Source organism: Halichoeres trimaculatus, unplaced genomic scaffold (assembly GCF_033239565.1).
Source record: "Halichoeres trimaculatus isolate MK-OKI-2021-1 unplaced genomic scaffold, fHalTri1.1 fHalTri1_scaffold_9, whole genome shotgun sequence".
Taxonomy (NCBI): domain Eukaryota; kingdom Metazoa; phylum Chordata; class Actinopteri; order Labriformes; family Labridae; genus Halichoeres; species Halichoeres trimaculatus.
The window spans coordinates 31,393,422-31,416,334 of record NW_027437188.1 but is presented as its reverse complement, the minus strand read 5'-3'; the positions used below and the strand labels follow the sequence as shown (position 1 = coordinate 31,416,334).

General features: G+C 39.9%; 1 protein-coding gene across 1 annotated transcript in view; it reads right to left on the bottom strand.

Moving 5' to 3' along the window:
• Positions 1-16,378: 16,378 nt before the first annotated feature.
• nectin1b (nectin cell adhesion molecule 1b) overlaps positions 16,379-22,913 on the bottom strand; it is a 107,516-nt gene continuing 100,981 nt past the window's right edge. The window contains exon 6 of the mRNA XM_074679053.1: positions 16,379-21,188. Coding sequence (XP_074535154.1) covers positions 20,686-21,188 — 503 coding nt within the window. The 3' untranslated portion in view covers positions 16,379-20,685. The remainder of the gene's footprint in view (positions 21,189-22,913) is intronic.

Here is a 22,913-nt window from a genome sequence, read left to right as displayed (position 1 = left end):
TTTTTTTTTAAAAACTGCAACTTCTGCTTTGCTGAACACAGTTTTGCCCAGCTGTTTTATGGCGACCCCGCCCCCCAGTGGTCAAAGAACCGGGCTAGTGTAAAACCATCACAAAATGAGTACAGTAGAGTTGGCCGAGTAGAGTAGGGCCAAGGAAAAGGGCCATAAGAATCCTGCACAGCTATATCTACGAAAAGCATTCAGAGCATTTATTGTATTATTAATTTGAATTTCCCTCAAGATAGACAAAGTATCTATCAATGTGGATCCAGCATCTTTGAACCAGGTTGTGCAGACTTTGCAGTCAGCTCTCCTTTTGTGGGTGCCGTCCTGTTTGGAGTTTTATCACCAAATGTAAAGACATGGTTCAGCAGCAGATGCAGGTCTTACCATGGTTACCATGAAAAAAAAGCAAGGAATCAGATTAAGCTCACCAGAGTTTCCTCAATCTCAATTTGCCAAAAGAAAAACATGATTATTCATGAGTCCCAAAACACGAGTCAAAGTCCAGTCTGAAGTCGTTTGAGCACAAGTCCAAGTCAAGTCTAAAGTCTCTGTGTGCAACTTAAGAGTGACTCAAGTTAAAGTTGCCAACTCGAGTCCCCATTTCTGGTATCAGCAGACAACATGGAGGATATATGGTATTCATTATTCCTCTTCACTAATTAAATTTACAAGATACAAGGTCATAAACTGACTGAAAGTGTTTCAGTAGTGCAAATTAACTTCCTCTAAAACTGACAAGCAGCTGAGTCAAAGAGACTCATCAAAACAGGAGGAAAAAGACACACAGCAAACACCAACTGCAGCATGGTTTGAGCTCTGGCAGAGTTACAGGACTCGCTGAGTGAGAGGAAACTGACAAGCAGAGAAGTTTTTGGGATGAGGACCCAAGGAGGTGCAACTGTTAAGAATGCCAAGAGAAAAAAAAAAGTAATGTTTCAACTTCACAGTGGAAAAAAAGTTCAGTGTAATGTTGGTTTAATCCATGAATTGGCAGAAATAAGTGTCTAGATGGAAGTGCTGGACTGAGGTGCCATTTTTTTTTCAACTACATGAATAAATCAATTTTAAATTAGTTAAAACGTCTAATATCAACACTTAGTGCTAACTTGTTAAGAAAATGTAGCTGATAGCTAGACAACAAGCACAACCATCAGCGTACAAGACCAGTGGTTCCTATACTTTTTAACCCACCAAATAGCAGATCTGGAGACAGGTGCCCCCTGCTGCAGGAATACACTAAAACCTCCTCTCCACTAAGCGGTCTGGTATGGATCAGTACAGTTTGGTATGGGTCAAATTTGTGTGTCCTTTACATTGACATTGCTATTAACCAATATATCCACCAGGGACAGCAGCCCATAGTCAAAAGTTGGGGACAACAACAAACTCAAAAACAAACATGGCGACTGTAGAGGAGGTATGGCTAATTTACCGCTTGTACAAGAAAAAAAATGGTGGCAGCGATAAAGGAGGTTAAATACATCCTGAAAGTTCTGCCATTGTTTTCTTTTCTTCCTGTCTCACTTAAGCTATGTATTGGGCAGTAACAGCTAGAGGTCGACCGATATGGGTTTTTTGGGGGCCGATGCCGATGCTTTCCAAATTTGGGCAGCCGATGCCGATATGCATAGCCGATTTTTCCAATTTGATATTCAGGCCGATTGTTCAATAAATATATATTTATCACATTTTTGTGAAACGCAGCAATTTCTGAGCAACTAAAAGAAATCTATTACAACAAGTCGTGTCCCTCTGAAGATTTATTCAGCTTTCAAAACAATGAAATATTTTGTCTGAGTAAACACACAATGTAACAAGCAGTAGTAAACATTCACACTCTTCTTAAAATGTCAAAAAAGAAATTTAAACTTATTAATATAATTTGAACAAAAGTATGTAATGTATCCAAGTGGTTCCACAAGTTTGAGGTGCTCATCTTTTTTGTGCCTATTCAAAAATTGCGTCATTTTATACAACGGATCAAAAATCGGCTTTTTAAAAGAAAATACGGCCGATGGCCGATAGAGACAAATGTCCAAATATCGGCCCGATATATCGGCCGGCCGATAAATCGGTCTACCTCTAGTAACAGCCTCACTGCCCCCAGGTGGCCAGGTGGTACTCCTCCATATCCGTAAGCTTTGTGGAAACATGCAGGAATACTGATGGTTCTGTCCGTATCTGGTTCTGTATGTACGGTTGAGCATAAACAGGCCTTAAAGCCTGATCCTGTTCACGTTTCTGCAGCTAACCGTGCCCTTTTTGGTTGGTGTAAGCTGGATGCCGATAGCCGCATCAGCCACGTAATAACATGATGACATAGCAACGCAACAGTGTACTCGGCTTATAAATCCAAGAAACGCAGTTAATGGCAGGGTCATGTGTTTTTTACACATCACGGGAAGTGATGATTATTTAGACCAATCAACGGACTGCAGTGTTTGTATCTCTACCTTCTGAGGTTGGATCAGTTTGTGTTGCACCCCAACAGAAGGGTACCAAAAAGTGGAATGGTATGGGCCCGTAATTTGGGGACCTGTCCCAGTTTTAGTCAAATGAAATATCCCAAAATGTGTGCGGCCCTACTCTACTCGGCCCAACGCGGACACAAACCAAATTGCTTGATAAAAACATGGCTAAATGGGCCAGTCAAAAAACAGACAAAAACTTATCTGATGTCAAGAAAATTAGACGCCCCATGTTCACATATTGAGGTGTTTCCTTAATTTGCCACCACTTATATTGTTGTTATCCTGGATTAGTCACTTTGGGAGTCGTAACGAATAAAAAAAGAAAACAGATCAAACATTTTATGTTTTCATGCTTTTATACAAAACTGAACCAGAATTTTTGTTTAAATTTTACAGTATTAAAATCCTACACTGATAAAAGTAGAAGACAGTACAATAAGAATACTAAAGAACTTCCTGTATCTTTTCCAAACTTCTCCTATAGTTTTGTTCTCCTGTCATCACAGACTTCAAATGATTGCTGTTTTTATGAACTATTGATCCATCCATTTAGTTAAGATTGGTCTATACTTTGGGAATACAGCTACAAAAAGAGACAAATGAAAACAATTGTTATTTCTTCTTATATATATTACAGCAAAAGTAGTGGCTCTGTTTTGAAAACAAATAAAAGATGAATGTTCGAGCTTTAAATCAAGTCGTTTGTCGTTTGAAATAACAGAATACAGAAGAGAAGAATAGAAATGTAGTGTGTGTATTTCTCATTTCGTTGTTTTCCTGTTTGTACACAGACCAGCGTCTCGTCCTGAGCCCCCCTGCTGTACAGACCGGGCAGTAACGGCTCGGCCAGGCGGCTCAGCTGATGAAAATTGTTTGTGACAAAGGCTCGTTGGCGCTGCATGACCACAGACAGGCCTGTATGTGCTGATGGCCTGCCTCCTCTGGCACAGTTACTCTAAATGTAGACTGGCACTGACGCTAATGTACACTGATAAAGCTGTGAGAGTCGATAGTCAGGGGGGAGAGCAAGGGGGGTGGGAGACACTGGATTCTTAATTTACTCCATTTGTCCCATTTGTCAGACACTGGGACTCTCGGGTAACTGGGTTGATGAATCATTGTGAATGTGTTCTCCCCTCAGTCTGTGGATTCACTGACTCTAACCAGGTGAAGGTTCATCTTGTGGCATGCCGTGTGTCCTGAGGGCAGGAAAATTTTAATTCAGACTGACATAATGATGCTGAGTGAGATTTAACTCATCCTGTGCAAGGCCTCGAACAGGAAGAGGAGCAGAATCATACATGAGGCTCCAAGGACACGGGCTAAGACGTGCTTTAGCCTGAGGAGCTAATTTATAGGTACGCATCAATACAGGGAGCGCGGAGACCTAATTGGGCGTGCTGTAACAGGATAATGAAGAGGGGCTGCACAGGATCAACAGCTCAGGGAGCATGTTCTGCTGCTGGAAATCTGGTCAAATATGTTGGTTGGATGTGAGTGAGATCTACCTCTGATGCTGTCTGTTGTTAATGGGCCCCAGTGCATGACTTCAGCTCTCGGTTTCTGCCAAAATAAGCTCTTGTCTTCATCCCCCACCAAGGCTTGAGTTGCACTGCGGAGCTGTGCTCTTGTTTAAATAACTACACGACTAAATATGATTACATTTATGAAATAACATTACGCAACCTATAAAGAAGTCAAATTCTTGAAATATGCAAACACTGACAATTTTATACTCACAGGAAGTGAACCGTGCTTTGCAGCGAGAAAGCCCATTTTTTGACCTATTCATTGACTTCAGTGGACGTTTTTCATTCTTTTGATGTCTGATTTTAAAACCTCATCAAATTTAAAGCTACAAGACCGTGCCCAGATATTAGAATCGATGGGAAGCTCCAGAGTCAGAGCATTTTGAAAATTTGCTTCCCTCTGAAGCAGATCACAGCAGCAGGCCAGAGCTTCACACATTCACCCGTGAGTGATCTGCAGCAGAGAACTGAGGTTAACCATCAAGAATTGATCCTCGCCGGGAGAGAAACGTCTTCATAAGCTTTCTAACTGGCATCTGTGGCGCTCTCTGCAGGTGTGATGTTCTCGATTAGGTTTTTATCAGTGACAGGCTGGTTGTCGTGCCAGACCTGCCTGCAGCTTTCCAAAATTTCAGTCGGCTCCCAGAGGACCTGATGCATGACTTCATCTGTTTTACCCTTGGGTCAGTGTGATCCTTCACCCAGATTGTATCTGTGAATTAAGGCCTACACTCCCCATAAAACAGTAAGTAATAGCGTATGGATGTGATATGTACTTTATTCTTATAGGTCATTACATAACACGATTTAATAGCAATGCTTTGCCGTGGCTAAGAAGAGGTTTGCTGTGGTGATGCAGCTCTTATCACAGAACCTTCCAGACTAAAGCCTGTTTTATGCTTCTCTGTTCAATCAATGCCGTAAAGCCTACGCTGAGGGTCACCATAGCTCTGTTTCTATGCAGATGCCTCCACATGTATCCTGACATGCACCTCCGCTGTAATATAAGATAAGACAAGCCCTGTGATTGGTCAGATTGACAGCACTGATTCTTCCCATTCTATCTCTGTTCTTATTTGTAATACTCCATCACAATCAATGGTGACATTTAACAAATCCTACTTCACTGTTAATGCCAGGAGAAGCTTAAGTTCACAATCAAGCAGACAACATATGTATAAAAAAAGGAAAATAATAAAAACAGGGGAGAAAGGGCAGGAGATATCGGAGATCTTATTTTTAAGAATAATTGAAAATCAAGATCTCAGATGAAGTCAAGAATTAAAACATACACTGCAAAAAATGAAATCTTAAGTGTTTTTGTCTTATTTTAAGGAAAATGTCTTTTTAGACTCAATACATGCCACATTCACCTGCCCAGTCCAGAAAAAATGTCTTGATTTAGATTATTCAAAGACAAAAATGAGGTCATATGCTTGTAGGAAGTTAAAAAATAATATTTATTAATAAATTATTATGATCTTAAGCAAATTTAAGAGCAAATTTTTCTTGGTTTTTTTTTCATCATCTCAAATAATTTGAAACAAGACATATTTTGGACTGTGAAGTTAAATGTGGCTCATACAGAGTATGATACAACAATGTTCTACTGAAAATAAGACAAAAACACCTGATAAAATCTCTGTTTTTTGCAGCATAGTTTGGATGTGCACTACAAAAAACTGAAATCTTATCAAGTGTTTTTGTCTTATTTTAGGTTTAAAAAAAATTGCCATATTAAACTTGATATAAGCCACATTCAACTTATTAGTCCAAAAAAGTCTTGTTATTTAAAGACAAAAATGAGGTCTGAAGAAAAGTTACTTGCATTTAGACATGTTCTAGTTTTAAGCAAATTTAAGAGGATTTTTTTCTTTTTCATTGGCAGATTTTTTTTTACTTGTTCCAAGCAATCCAGACCTCATTTTTGTCTTTAAATTACTTTAAACAAGACATTTTTCTGGACTGGTCAGTTGAATGTGGCTCATGTTAAGTCTAAAAGACATTTTCTGCTGAAAATAAAACAAAAACTCTGATAAGTTTTCTGTATTTTTTTTTTCAGCATAGTATTGATGTGCACTGCAAAAAAATGATATCTTATGAAATGAATTTGTCTTATTATAAGTAAAAAATGTCTCATCATACTTGATATGAGCCACATCAGTCCAGAAGAATTCCTTGTTTTAAGTTATTTTAAGAAAAATGAGGTCTAAATCACTTGTAACAAGTAAAAAAAAATTCTGCCAATGGAAAAAGAAGAATTCGCTCAAAAATTTGCTTGAATCTAGAATAACGTCTTAATACTAGTAACTTTTCTCTTGTTCCATTGGCAGATTTTTTTAAACTTGTTTCAAGCAATTCAGATCTCATTTTTGTCTCTAAATAATTTAAAACAAGACATCTTTCTGGACTGGTCAGGTGAATGTGGCTCATATTAAGTCTAAAAAGACATTTTCCAATAACAAATAAGACAAAAACACTTGATAAAATTTCAGTTTTTTTTTTTTTTTGCAGTGTGGTGATGTTTCAGCGCTGTCTTAAAGTGACTGGTTATTTGACATTGTTTCACTTAATCACCAGTGGTAATCTTTGGTTTAGGGTGAGGAATAAAAGCTGAGTCAGCTCAGTTTAAAATGACAGGGTTAACTGTTACAACGATGCTGCTCAAACCCTGAGTGTGAAAGACAATTTCCAACAGAGGAAATCCAATAAAATCACTTCAAAATCAATGTTCTGTGGTGCAATTATTGATTTTTTAAGTGAGATAATGTGAAAAGGTGACTTGTTTTGGCAGAGGAGAGAGACCCTTCTTCTTCCCCCATTTAAAACAACCTGCTCATCATACATTAACTCTGAAAACCACTTTTGATGCAGATTACATGAAAGTACACCTCAGTAGACATACGAAACAATGAGGATATAGAGTCAATGTTTGGATCATCTCATGGAAATCTGTGTGTTTTTATGGGACCTGAACACTAGCTTTTGATTTGACCCCCAAAATAAATAAACTAGATCCAAAATGAGCAACAAACAGCACCTTATCACTGTATAAAAGATTTGTAGTGTGTCTCTGTGTGTTAGCACGCTAAATTTAGAAAGCCACATCGTGTCCTTGAAATCCATCTTTAATGTTCCTGCTGCCACACCCACTCTCTGTGTAATCGAGGATTTTGAGCGTGCTGTCACTCACAATCTGTCTTATCATCTACCTCCTAAAGGGGTTCTTATTTTAAAGGGATTTTAAATTTAGCTTGAGACAGGGAAGGACTTTTATCATGCATGAAATGTCAACAAGGCGATCATGAAAACTCGCTTGAGATAGATGAGATGTTTTTTTTTCTGCTGCTTCTCAACGCAGAAATTCACAGCAAATAGCTCAGATGCCTTCACACATTTTCTCCGGGCTGAAATCCGAAGTGTGTGCTCAAACTGTAATTTGAGGGTTATTGTGTGTGTAAGGTCACTCAGGCTCAGTGCAGAAAAAAAGTATCGGTCAACAAAGAGATGAAGGGTATGCACACTAACTCCCTCTCAGACCCTCTGAAACCCACACATACACACACACGCTCATACACACAGCTTCTTTGAGGCTGAGTAAATGGTCACAGGGACAGAGAATTCCCAGCAGGACTTTGAGATGAGGGTTGTCAGCACTTTTCTCACCAGAGGGTTTAGGCCTTTCGTTCTGCTCCGGGATGGCTGAGTTTAATTGGAGAACGTTAATGCGCAGCTGGATAGCAGAGCCGCTCACGCCATGACTGCCTCTGAAAATGGGAGGGCGTGAAACCAGAGTGAGTGTGTGTCAACGTGCTTGTGTGTATGTGTGTGTATATCTATAGCAGCCACTGCAGACATCCCTCAAGATGCCAACAAATTTATTCATGGGATCTGAGCGGTTTGTTTATGAGCGTCTCATTTGCAAAATAATAGGCAATAATAATTTCAGCAGATTGATCCTGGGTTAATCCAAATAATTGCCAATTCATTATAATTTCACATTTTCTGGAAATAGAATTGACTTCTTCTGTCTATCACCGGGAGTAAACCGCGTGCCCAATCGATCAGGAGACATGCACAACATGTTTTAGTGAAGTGTGACAAAAGTCAGCAAAGAGTAGTTAAAAGTTTTTTCTGCATGGAGAGATAAAAAAGTTAAATTGATGCTTACTCCACTGCAGAAAATAACAGTGTGTCAGGATGAGTCAAAACATACATCAGTGAAGCTTTGTGAGTCATTTTGAGCCGTGAGTGAGTGATCAATAGAGCTGAGTGAGTTTTAGAATCATGCTCTGTGACTAAATCACTTTATTTTGGACTGAACATCAAAGAAATTAGGGGGTGCTCAGTTCTGACTGATTCTCTAAGAAGAAAAGGAAGTCATTGATTTTCATTTCTGTTACTCATCTGTTCACAAACATTACTTTTATTTTAAAAAAATTGCAAATAAATGGAAAGGAAAAAGTGCTGGGCATGGATAATTTGACTTGAGTAGGGAATAACTAAGGGATGATGTATAGTGAGTGAGTGGGTGGTTATGCAAATTATAATCACAACAAGACCCTGAGCACTTGATCCTGACATGCAGCCACAGCGAAGAGTTAAAGTGCATGACTAATGTGTTTAATCATCTCATCTGCGCAGAAGTGAAGAGGTCCACATTTTATGCTCTGTTCTGTCAATACAACAAACGTTACTGTGATGTTAGCTGAAACGACTGTTCCAACCAGGTTGTCTCCAGTCAGCTTCCATTCATCTGTAACCCTCTCTGAATCCTCAGCCCTATCAGCACTGCTGTAAGACTCCCACCTCACTCTAGTTTCTCACTTATTATCAAAAAAATTAGCAGCAATTATCACTTCAACTCCATGTGTCTTTTGAAGGAGGTGAGTGATTCCTGCAGACTTGACATCATCTAACCTTTCCTCAACATTGAGCATTGGGAGCTCGCTAACAGGTACAGCATGCATATCTGAATACAGGATAAAAAATCTCAAAATTTGATTAAAGAATCTCTTCAAACGGGACAAATTATATGCTTTTATGGCAAGTTAATTTAACCTAATGATAGATTTTGGGATGAGCGTGGCCTGATAGGTATTCCAGTGTTTTATGGCCTTAATATCTGGAACAGTCTTCCAGAAGATATGAGACAGGCCTCAACTCTGATAACGTTCAAATCATGGCTGAAAACAGTCGTAGCACACAACACCTGAAAGTGTTTTATCTACACTCCTCTCTTTCAAATAAATTAATTATGTTTATTGATGCAATGATTTTATTTTGCCTATTGTGATTTTATTTTATTAAAAGCTGTAAAGCACTTTGAATTGCCTTGTGTATGGACGGTGTTCTACAATTAACTTGCCTTGCCTTAAATCAAGAAGAAGATCCTTTTTTTTTTTTTTGATAAAAATATATTTTTTAAAGAACTTCCGGAGGACAATACTAGTTTAATACTGAATTTAAGCAAAACAATCTTTTTTTGACATATTTTTTTGTATTTCAATTTAAATAATTTTTCACATATTTTTAATTAAAATAAATAAATAAAAGAAAAAATATAAAAATACCTATATATATATATATATATATATATATATATATATATATATATATATATATATATATATATATATATATATATATATATATATATATATATATATATATATATATATATAACTTTGATTAATTTTTTATTGTTGGTCTTAAGAGATTTTACTCTCTATAGGACACAAGATTTCACAAGATTTAGATTCCTTAGATTTCAGTTTTTGCATTGCAGATTTTTTATTTCTGCTGTAAAGACGACTGTTTTGAACAGCTGTGCATGTGGCTCATCGTTGTTCTGCAGCCAGCCTCAAGTGGACACTGAAGGAACTGCAGTTTTTAGCACTTCATTATCAGCACCAGAAATTATCAATCACTGTATCCCTCCAGTCTAATGCTGCTGTGAACTCCCCAATCTTTTTATTTTTTTTATTTTTCATTCTTTTTTCTGTCTTTGTTAACCACTTTGTGATTCTTGTCTATGAAAACCACTACATAAATTGACTTCACTTATATACTTACTCACCACCACATCATATAATATTGGTGTTGTGAATCAAATTGGCAGGGGAATCTATACAGAGCAGCATATTTTTATTGATGTTTGAGTAAAACATCAATATTTAGCTCCGGTGTATCAGTAATTGTAACACACAGGTCAGGACGACAATATATGGCCTCATCAATATTTTGTCCAATTTCTATTATTTAGTATGTCCTGACCCTCAAGGCCATCCTGAGAGGGTGACGAACGTTGAGATGAGGCCACGGCACCATGAAGGCAGAGGTGAAATGAAACGTGCCGGAACTCCTTTCCGGGGATTGATCTGAGAGGATTGTGGTTTCGACCAATCAGATTAAAGTCAAACTCAGAGTGATAGCATGTAGATCATCAAGGATTTGGAAGCTGTGTCTGGTTTAGGGTCTGTTCTTTTAGAGTCCTTACTCATATTTGTGTTGGTTTATGACAGTAAATTGTCTGCAGCAAAGATTCTTTCAGTTTCTGTATCAAATCTTAAGCTTCTTAAAGATGCTTCTGCTTTTATTTTAAACTCCAAGACATGGCTGCAGCGGCACAATGAAGACCACAGAGGTTGAATACACCTGGGAGCAGGGTTGAGTCCCAGCAGCAGGGTCCTTGGTTCAGGGAGAGTAGGAGGAGAGCAGGGCAATGTCCCTGCTGCATATGGGCAAGTTCAGACAGTTTAAACGTAAAGTACATACATTTTATTCCTCTGCAGTGACTCCACAAGGAGCTTCAGAGACTAAATAAGCACAATCTAGCCTTTTTAACTTCACAAGGCCAACAGAAGGTAAGTATGGATAAGAAGAAAAACACCTCCAGACAAAGCAAGAACGCTGAGCCAGGTGTCAGTATCTGTGAGGCACAAACAACACCTGTGATGTGTTCATTTGCAGCTCAGTTTGCGTCACTGTGGTTTAAAGACGATGGAAAGAAACTCATAGATGTGAGTTTGGCTGTTTTTTAGACTTTCTCTCGCTGGTTTGGTCATGGCGAGGACATTTTTCTCTGAGTTATGAGCGCTGAGCTTTGGAGTGAAACGTGTGTCAAGTCTAATCGTAGGAGCAAAATCTGAGGGGACAGAAAGGACAAACTGAGAGGGAGGATGCTGGGAATGAAGTTAGAGATGACACAAGTGATTGTAGGACGACTTTGATCACATGACCAGAGAAAATACCACCAAGTGATGGAAAGATATCAGCAGCTGAATGAGTTTCTCTACAGCTTAAGACTTGGGATGAAGTAGCAGGGTGAATAAGAAAACATTTTTCGATAAATTATTGAATATTTAGTCTTCATGTCAGATTTACAGCTACACCCTCGAGAGCGGTGACTCCTGTGACACTTTGACCACAAACTTCGTGTTTTTTTCTCCAGCAGAGGCAGAAAACTTGACGTTTGGCGAGTAAATGTTTGCTCTGTGGTCAATCCAGAAAAGCTCCCACTGCAACTTAAATTACACTGGAAAGAAAGTTAATATCAATAAAGTTGTGTTTGTTGGCACAATGCTGAAGTATTTCATTTAACTGTTTTGTACTATTTGAGTTATAGCCGTAGACTTCTCTTTAATAATACTTTAGCGAGGGGTGCACATGGGAAAAACCTTCTCCGACTTCTCTCCAGAAACATTTTAACTAAAGTCTCTTCACAGCTCCCGGATATATCAGTGTTATTTACTCTAATAATATGTGTCTGTAGAAACTGCTGCAGCAGCTCAGGGAGTGTTATACAATGTATATTATATATGAGGGCGTAAAAGCAGAGAGGGGGAAAAACATGTTTGTGATAGCTCACAGATGCTCATTAAAATCATAAAACATCTCACACACCGCTGTTTACTCTCCGGTTGTATTAATCAGGGCACAGGTTAGATCAGACTGTAGGGTTTTTCATGACAACAGCACGGCTGCTTGTGTGAAAAGTTGCCCGTTGATTTTCACCGGAGGGTAAAAACACGGACAAACCACATATTTGACCACAGAAGGGGGTATTAAAGATGGATGATATGAGCGCACTCACACTGCAGTCACTGTGCAGTCACTGTGCAGAGGGTCATGATACACTTCTGTCTCTGTGTTTTAGATTAAAGGATGGTGATGTGTCACTCAGCAGACAGAGAAATAAATAAATATTTGAAGTAACAGAGAAGTGACTGTGACAGTGATGGTTATTATGTTCTGTTTGGATGTTTGTTCTCATCTGGTGCCATCATATGGTCAAATTTGACCCCATTTCAAACAAAGACAATGATTTTTTTCTTTTAGCTTCCAGGTTACAGAAGTAAACATGGTGGAGTTTTCCTGTCGTTTATTCAAACAGTCACTGTTGACAGGCTATAATTCTATTCAGGGCATATCTAAACTTCCTGGACTACTCAGCTTAGCGTCCTCTGAATATGACATGTATAGGAGTCCATTTAAAGCTTATTTGTTCCCACTAATGGATTTTTCTGCTTCAGTTCTTTAGTGTAGGCTTTATTTTAAAGGTGAGTTTGTATAAATCACCTCCTAAAAGCCTTTTTTAACTCTTAACTCAGCTGGTTCAAGGTTCAGTACTTGGCTCCTGTAACGTCTCACTTTTGATCCAGATGACTGAGATGCATTATGGGTGAATGAAGTGGTCAGTGAGAAAACGAAAAGGTGAATCTGTATCAGACACAGTATAGAAAGAGTCAATGTTTTAACTGTTTTTTTTCCACCTAGACATTAAAATCTCAACAGTAGTAGTTTAATGCATGTTGTGAATTCTAACTGTGTTTACAAACATCCATTTGCTATAAATTTTACAGTAAATTGCTGTAACAGTATTTATAGCATCATTACTGAATCTTTTAGAGTATCATTACTGAATTTCACACAATGAATTTTCGTCACAACACAATAGAAGATAAGAGGAAAATTGTACTAACGGATACAGAGAAGTTGTGAAAGTTAATGGTTGTTTTCTTTTATAACTTAAGCTATGATATATATAGCTCTAATGCTAATGTAAATAAATATAAGTCCTATGAAGGATATCACAAGGTGACACCCCTATGAAGCTATTTTTATGGTAGATTAAGTTTATCATTTACTCAATTTTACAACTTTTCTGTGTCCGTTTGGATCAGTAACTTCTTTAAACTTCCGTTGTGTTGTGGCGTCTGCTCTTGCATTCTTGTATTTTTGCTCTTGCATTCCTGTTAGCTGTTGCATTTGTGTTGTAGCTTTTGCAAATTGTCTGACATCCACAGGCCACCTAACCTTGCAGAGCAGATGGACCTGCCTGATTCAGTATCTGAAATCCTGCAGATCCATCTTGCCAGGCTCCATTGACCAACAAATTCACTCCGACTAAATTCTAACCGGCCCAGTCAGGGAAGAGAGGCGGGAGCAACGTGACGTCAGCAGAGTTTCGTACTTGTCAACGTTCTTTTGATTCCTAAGTTAACTTTACAAATATGGCAGCAGTCGTTTAACACCATTGTCACAGCTGTTCCTCGTGTTCCTGTAGTTGTTTGTCTATTGTTTCTCAGCAGCGGCGCACATAAGCTACGTCATAACAAGACTTGATGTGGATTGGTCTGTGGTGAGTGTGTCAATCAGAATGGTCGTCCAATCACCAGCTGCTGATTTTTTTTGAAGGTCCCGCCTCTGAAAACAAATCCGAAGAGCTGCTACCCAGATCTAGTGAAATATTTCCTTTGAAACTATCCGTCTGGCATGTCAGGTTGGCCCATAAAAAAGATCTTTCCCAGTTCCTACAGATATTACGGTAAAATATTGTCAAGAATACAGGACTCACTGTGTGTTTTATGTGGTTGAACTTCAAAAAATCTGCAAAAATAATGCTTTAAGCATTGTAATTGTGCATGCTAATGTTAGCATTTAGCTAACAGCAAAGCTACTTCCACATAATAAGACTCCGTGCTCCTCCTATTATTCTGCAAACCAACTCAAACTCAAGGACAGCAAATTGTCCCTGGCTCTAAACTCTGCAGCAGTTGAACAGACTTTCAAACCTTCACCTCTCTTTATTTTCTAGCTTTAAGAAGCAAAGATAGCTTTTAGCAGCATTTCACGTTCGTGCGCTGAGACCCCCTCCTCTAAGTACAGCCTGACAAAGCTTCCAGCATGCCTTTAGACTCTTAATCCTGTTATATAACAGGACACCTTGGGACATATTATCTTATACCTATTTCATCTTTAACATTAACGCAGTACATTGACTTTAGAGACCGCTCATAAAAACGGGATACTAAAGCTTTCAGACGGTGAAGTTGATTAAGCTAGCTGATGAAATGCATCTTTTATGCTCTTCAAGGCTGAAGTCAGTGGGAGGGATGAGTCTTCACCTTTCAGAAGTGTAAAAAGGGAAAACTTGTCATTAAACCTTTAAAATAAAAAGTTGAAGATGAGAGCACAGGCATTGTTTACAGTAACACGTTTTTATTATGGACAGGAAAACCCCCATGTGACCTCAAAGTGTACACACTGAAACAGATAGAAAACAAGGGCAGAAAAGCCATGAACAATCTGTTATTCCAAAGAAAGATTATTAGAAAGAGCTGAGCAGAAACATGATGACAAACAGGCTGTGACACAGGTCATCCTTTTTTTTAACAACATCAACACTCACTGAGTCCACTGAATATAGATCCTAAATTAAAACACTTGAAGAATTCAGACGTCCACGTGTCTGCAGACAAACTAGCCTCGCAGCTACAAGTCTCCCCCTCCTCCTGAATCAACCCAATGAATCGCTCATGCTTATACAGTAAGTCCATTAACAATTTAATCACTATTGTTTAACGACTCGTGGAATTGGCTGCCTGTTTGCTTTCCTGAAGCCTTTTAGATTGATAAATCCTGCCAAACATTTCACAGTGGCAAAAAGTTTCTTTTGATAGTAGCTTCGGGAAATCGATCCATGTTGAAGTTTTTGCTGTTGTGGCACAAAAATCAAAAGAGGAACTCAGGGTGTGGAGAAAAGAAACCATGAAGAGTGTCAGCGTGGTAGGTTTGAGTTAGCAAAAGTCGTTTTTCCTCTCTGATATTATGTCATCTGTATCCTCTGATATCTTTAGTTGAATGTACTGATGAGACATGAGCTGCCTATTTGGGTTCAACAGCCCATGAGGATCATATTAAAAGAGAAATGCAGCCATATTTTATCCACAGAGCACTGCAGTGGAGCAAATGTTGTAGATTTCACAGGCGGCTCTGATAGGAGGGGGGAAAAAAACGAGATGGCCATGCATGTTAAAAGCCTATGTGCCATCAAAGCCCCCTGGGCTACAAAGGGCTCTTTTAGCAAATGGATGGCAACAGCTGCAAACTCTGGGCTGTTCTTAATGTGCACTCTGCAGATGTCTGCACTCGAGTCCCACAGTCTGAGACAGATCTGTCTGCTCTACACTGGGCCTCTCTCATCATATCACTGTCGCTTCATTAAGCACCCAAACTCACGACCAACATCTGCCTGACAGTTTTTGCTCCCAATTAAAGAGGAAACCCTCTAAAAGCTACAGTAATAACCAGTGCAGACCCTTGTTATGGTCTCAATGTATCCCTTTAACTGTCTTTTGTTCGCCTGTCAGAAAACAATTACCAGCACACTGTAACATCACACCCTCAGCTTCTTTAAACAGCCTTTTCTCAGCGATGGAAGGTGGAAAATGAGGTCCACACGTGTAAAATAAAGTGTATCTAAATCATAGGACATTTCTGAACCCTGTGTGATTGTAAGGCTTTCATTGTGATGGGATTGCGCTCATGCTCGAGCATGAAAACAGAGGGGAACAATGAGGAAGCGATGGTTGCCTGCAAAGAGAATCATCGTGCATTAGCACTGCAGCCGCCTCTGTAGCCTTTTAATTCTTAAAACTGGAACGAACCTAGAGCTGAATATTGGATGCTGCAATGCAGAACTGCGGCTCAGTCTAATGGCTGGATGCCTGAACCCTGTCTGAGCTCTGAAGATTTAACCGAAAAAGAAATTTGCTCTGGGAGCAAGAGCAACATCTGCTTTTAAATACCGTCCTAACAGTTTGTTAGCGCTCAAACTGAGGGAACATCTTTAAGCAGAACAAACCTGTTTCATTGTCTTAGAGGCGCACTGAGAGAGGTGATGCAGGAGGATAAATCCAAATAAGCACCTGCATGAGGCGACAGGGATACATTACTGATTCCAGCTACTGGGAGAGTGCTGCGATTACTAAAATCAATACGCAGTGATAAGAAATGTGTTGCAGTCATGGAGCATATTCAATCAGATAACACACATCTACCCAATCAGTGAACTGGGACAGAACAATGTTGACTATTGAACTCATTTAATGCGTAAAACAAATACAAGTTACTTCACTGGGTCATCACAATTGAACAAGAGATTTTTTTTGTAACACCCTCAGAAATATACATTCACATGGCTGCATACAGACAATGTCTCTCTTTTGTTTTCTCTCAACAACATCAAATCCACAGACTGTACGCATCACCCCTTTGAATGACAGTGAAGCCACTAGTGGCAGATTAAAAAGGTACTGGAGGAACATTTTTAGTTGGGACTTTGGGAGTAAGCTATGCATCCACTTCTGCTATCATCATGGGGTCTCTAGGTTTGCAGTCAAAATAGGAATATTTTACACGAACAGGGTCCCTACGCAGTCGTCCCTAAATAAATCCCGACTATAATCTCAACCCTATGTACAGTATTTACAGTGGAATGTCAAACATACTGGATACAAAAAGTAGATTAGGATGGAATGAAGTTACAGTCAGTATTACAAAATAGAAACTCATAACACCCCGACAACATGAAGACGATGTTTACATCTACCAGTTTACAGAATGTCCACTCACATCTGAGAAGCTTTTCTCTCTCCGTCATGTCTGAGAAGCAGTGTGGCAGTGGTTTCATAATGGATGCAGAACAAAGCGAAATGAAAACCTCAAAAGTCTTGTGCTTTAAAGATAGGGGGGGCAGAGTTAATCTTCGCTTTGGGCCAAAGTCGTATCTTTTTAGTTTACAAGTTGAATCTCTTTTCGCTCGATTTCAGTTGTGCTTAAAAAAGTCGGCAATGTGCGACTGGGTTGCAAGTTTGATGTCTTCAACACCGTCCAGTATCGGCCGGGAAAAGTGCTGTTTCACCATTTGGCCGGTGATAAACTTTAACACGGTGATGGATGCAGCTTTTTAGGAGACCAATTGATTCAGAGATCAAATACAGACTCTGTTAAGTTTGTGCTGGAGTAATATCCTGTTCAAAAGAGGTTTGCAGTCCAGGTCATAAACTGGTACTTTTATTCTATTCTGAGGCATGAGGAACTCAAATGATGGAGCAGCAGCTGTTCAGACTACCTCATGTCTCCCGACTTTGATAGGCACTGAATGCAAGAACAAAAGATAAGATAAAAAAACGTGCTTTCCAAACTCCATCATGCTGTGACGCAACAGTGAAGAGATATCAAAAGCAGTTTATCGGCAGGTGAAACAGAAACTAACAGCTATAAAAGTGTAATTAGCTTTTGCACTTTAAAAGTAGCGACCATGCTACCGTCGATTAGCCTTCTCTTTCCGGTGCAAACCTTTAAGTGTCGACCCCAGACTGTACACTGCAAAAACTGAAATCTTATCAAGTGTTTTTGTCTTATTGTCAGTAGAAAATGTCTTTTTAGACTTAATATGAGCCACATTCACCTGACTAGTCCAGAAAAGTTTCTTGTTTCAAGTTATTTAAAGACAAAAATGAGGTCTGAGTTGCTTGCAACCTAGCAGCAACCTCCGGTCTAAGAATATGAGTCAGTGCGGAAGTGCTGAAATCTGCTGTTTCTCGAGTGTCTGCTTGAGGCTGGCTCCAGAAGAACCAGAAGTCACACACACCAAGCCAAAAAAAAAGTGGTTTTCAAAGCAGAAATTAACCTATTTACAGCCTGATTCAAAAAACGTCTCCTGTCTAAATCGCTAATTTCGCTATCGGCACACACTATACAAGGGGTGAATTTGTTTCTAACTCAGCAGTTTAGGATTTTAAGATCGCAAGCTCGCCCAATCCGAGGCACAGCTCAGGGTCACGTGACTGATAGGCCCCTATAGCTGTATGTAAAGCCCTTGCCACTATCAATATGGCAGCGATAGCCGTTCTGCTTCGTTTTCTACATTTTGAACAGGCAATTTTCTTGTTCCATTGGCAGACTTTTTTACTTGTTACAAGCAATTCAGACCTCATTTTTGTCCAAAAAAAAAAACCAAAACATTTTCTAGACTGATAAGTTGAATATGGCTCATATAAAGTATAATTAGATGATTTTTACTTAAAATAAGACAAAAACACTTCATAAGCTTTCAGTTTTCTCGCAGTGTATTGGCTATAAAACAGAAATAAGGCTGTAGAAAATTCAACTCAACAAAACTGAAATCAACAGACTTCAATATAAACATGATAGTTCTCATCTGGTGATGCTAATTTGAGTTGAAAATGCTATAGAAATTGAGGCTCATAATTAACATGCTCATCTAAAAACATACAGTAGACAAGCATGAACTGTAAAACATTCACATCTCCAGCTGGCAGACAGATCTGCTCTCAGAGGGATGCTATTTTTTCATCTTTATTTATTTATATTTATATACTTATTTCCTTTTTTGAGTGTTAACTGCAATATTGTCGCTGGGTACTGTGTGCCCATTAACTCATACCTCTGTCAATACTGACAACACTGACAAAGTGTTGTCTTTAGAGCTGCAAATGAGGACAGACACACTGGAATCAATACAGAAAAAATAGCAACACGCTCACATCCACTCCAACACAAAAACATGCATAAAATAAGGCTTGGTATAGTATTTATATTGTTCAGAGCCTGCTGTTTATATCCACAGATTTACGCCTTTTGCTTCTGTTTTATCCGATACGCCACACTCAAGTTTTTTTGTTCGAGGCAAATGCGTTTTGCTGATTGTGTAATGGACCTCGAAGCTGAGGACAGAAACAAGTAATTTGCAATGCAAGCATCCACTGGCACGTGTTACAGTGATTTATAGAGCCAGAAATACATAATGCCTTCAGACAGGGTCATTGTATCCCTATTGGCTGGTTCAGATGCCAACAAAGAGGGAAGGACAACCATTCATTCCTTTAAATCCCCAAAACACACTTTAAGAAACAAACAACAAGATGTAACAAAACACCATGAAAGCAGCAGGTGACGTGTTATACTCAGCATGGCCACCGTCATTTTTCCCTTTACATGTTCAAATGATTTCTCTGTAAATCAAAGCATCAATCCACAGTTTCCTCCTGTCGGAGTCCTTTGCGTCCGTGGACGACTCCTCATAGAAAATGCTGTTGGTGCGAGCAGGAGGCTTAAGCCAATCTTCGGCAACAGAGTCACACAATTATGAGGAGGGACAGAGTCATTACCGGGAAAATTCCCCTGACACTTTTCTCTGACAGAGGGGTGAGAACAAAACATCATTATGACAACTCAACACAAGAAACAGACATTTCATTATAGTGGTCAGAGTGAGAGCTCGTGCACACAGGTCGACCTGTTCAAGTCAAGTGACAATCATGACATTTCAGAGCGGTATTAAAGGTTTCTGTGGACAACGAGAATCACCGAACCACTTTAGGACGTGATGGTCGTGATGCTCCACTGAAAGGTGAAACTGTTGTGAAAGGATTGCAGCCCTTCTCTCCCCTGCTATTCTCTGATGTTATAAGAAAACTGAATATGATTGAAATTTTGAATAATAAAAAATAACACATTTTTATTTGTTACGGCCATGTCCAGATGGCTCTGCTGACTGACTCTAAGAATATAAACACAGGGGGGGTCAAGAAAATGACAGCTTTTCTTTGGAAACTGCATTAAAATGTCTGTTTTAATGCTGTACATGTATAAAAATGGTTAATTTAACGGGCCTAACCCCAGTGAAAAACAGGAGAAATAACACAGGTGCTGTTTGACCCTTTTTTTTTTCTTTCTGTGAAACATTTGACCACAAAATTACAAACACATAAAACTCCACCTGTAATCATGTCAGACATTATACTCTCAATTGTCAGGTCACTTAAAAATCATACAAAAAGACTTTATAAAAATAATAAAAACAAACGGCAATGGTAATGGAAACAAACCAAATTGCACATCCAGTGTAGGACTTTCACAAATGTGCTCAGCAACACCCCAACCTGCAGTCTCTTTTTACACATTTAATACATTTAGAACATGAAAAAATACACAAAAAAGAATATTACACCAGTATTAATCAACCAATCACCTCCCTGGACTCGCCGGGCGGTGCCAGCAAGTCCGTTTACATACCTTAGTTTGTTTTTCTGCCCGTTCACCTGATGAACTGAAACCAAACTGTCCTGTTGACACGTTGATGTTGCTAGCACTTTAAATAGACGCTTGATTTTCTATTGAGATTAGTTGAATGGGGTCTGATGTGGGGGGAGTCAAGGGGGAGGGGGTACTAGGTTGACCAAAAGAGGAGTGGGACTGTGAAAGGTGCGGTGTGACGAATGGGTGGGCGGGGGCGTGATGGAGGTGAAGGGTGCAGTGGAATGCAGGTGGGGGACAAAAGGGTTGTTTGGTTTGCTAGGTGCATGCCCCTACACATACCACTCTTTCTTAGAAATGACAGAGCCGTCGGTTTGAGAGATCATATCATCAGCTATCTCAGGTTCAGGGTCATACTGGAAGGCCAGAGTCCGCTCGTCATAATCTCGGCTCTCGCCTTCGTCCACAGTGAAATAGGGCCTCTTCAGGTCCTCTTGCTCGCCATCAAAATCACGCTCTCCTGCCTCAAACCCTCCAGGACCGCCGATCTGGGCGGGCTTCTTCTCGTCGTCCGAGTCGTCGGGGTACTGCAGGTTCTTGGGGATGGGAGGGTGAGCGGGCAGCCCGCCTGCCTTGCTGTACCCGTTCCCAAACACATGTTTCTTGGTGCTGTAGTCCCCTTTGAAGGTGCGCTGGCGGCGGCGCAGGAAAACGAAGAGCAGTATGGCTGCAATGCCCAAGAGGGCGACGCCCCCAACTGCGCCCCCGATGGCGGCACCTGCATTGTGCTGATCCTCATTGATCTCACTCCTTGGTGACGGGTTGATAGGGAATTCTGGGTAGGAAAAGACAGATGGAAGGGAGTGTGTCAGTGCTCTGGTGGGAGGAGGTGCGTTTGTGCAGGTGCAGTTTTTTTTTTTTTTAGGAAAGATGAAGTAAGGGAGACAAGGACGGAAAAGCAAAGGGGAAAGGAAGGACCCCCGGCCCCACGACAGAAACCCCCCAACCCCACAGAGACCTCAGCGACAGAGCGGCGAGGCTCAGTTAATTACAAGCACATGCAGTTTCACACAGGAAATAAACAGCCAGCCCACAAAGAACAGCATCACAGAGGCGAGTGACTGGAGAGATTAAAGTTTGAGAAGTTTTTCAGCATGCACACAACAGCAGCTCCACTCTGATAGAGGAAAATTAAACACTTTAATAAACCATTACTGCAAGAATGAATTCATGTGGCCTCGTAGTTCAAACACTCACTCCTTGGGTTTCACACTGAAAGATATCGAGCAGCACAGTCCAGCATGAAATAGAACACCATGACTTATAACCACCTTCATCGGTAATGAAATGAAAGCACACTGCCAGAGATGATTATCAGCAGCCAAGCATTCACAGCCATGATGCATCAGGAGAGCTTTTCTATTCAGGCAGCAGAGCAGACAGCAAAAATTAGAATACGCTGCCAGAGAAACGTGTGTATTATTCAGGACAGACAGCGCAGATAGAGAGAAAATTATCAAATGAGATGTGCTCCAATCGAGAGCACAGAGACAGTGACTAATGGCCTAACTAAGAGTCTGAAGGATTCTCCTCCAACACTGGAAAGTTTCATGAGTGTAACTGCTGCCACGCTGAACTACCAGGTCCATTTTGGAAAGCATGCAGCCTCCAAACAGAGAGATAAGCACACTCTACGGTAAAAGTGAGAGCAGCAAACCACGTCCCTTACATAAACATGCCGCTAAAAAACCCAAAAACGTGCCGAGCTCCCTCCAGTGCACGAACAGAAGAGACTTTTATCTGAAACGTGATCAAAGCCCAGAGGCGCTTGGGTAGTGTATGTCTAAACCTGCACAGCAGAGGCACATTTAACTTCAATAGCGAGCGCTGAATCCTGCACACAGATAAGAGGCTGGGAACAACAAAGAGTTACAGCATCCACTAAACAAATGGTGTGGGAGAGGGCTGCAGAGAAGAGACGGCGAGGAAGAAAGGAAGGAGCTTCCTCTTCACGCAGGTCGGAGCACAGACTCCTACATTATGTGCTATATGCAACGAGGAAGTGATACAGATGAGACTCGCTGGCTTTTTTGCAACACCTACTGAATGTTATTTATCTCATGAAACACCTAAAATCAAAGACAGAACACAAAAATCACACGTTTTTACTGATACACTGAGTTCATGTTGCTCTGCTTTGAAGCACATTCAAAATAACATCAAAACACACCTTTATGCAGTGCCGTGTTTTCACTTCAAGGTTTAAACCACAGCTTTTACATGCAAGAGTGATTAATGAGGACATCTCTGCGCTAATAGCTGCTAAAAATTGTTGACGTTTATACCATCCAAAACAGGAAACACATAATTAAGGAAATCTGAGTTCATCGAGGTCTGATTTTCTCAAATGGATCAGCAAAAACATCTGATCATACCTCAGCTTCATTTAGCTCCCACCTCAAAAAAACTGAAATCTTACAAAGTGTTTTTTTACTCATTTTCTGCAGAAAATGTCTTATTAGACTTAACCTGAGCCACATTCACCTGACCAGTCCAGAAA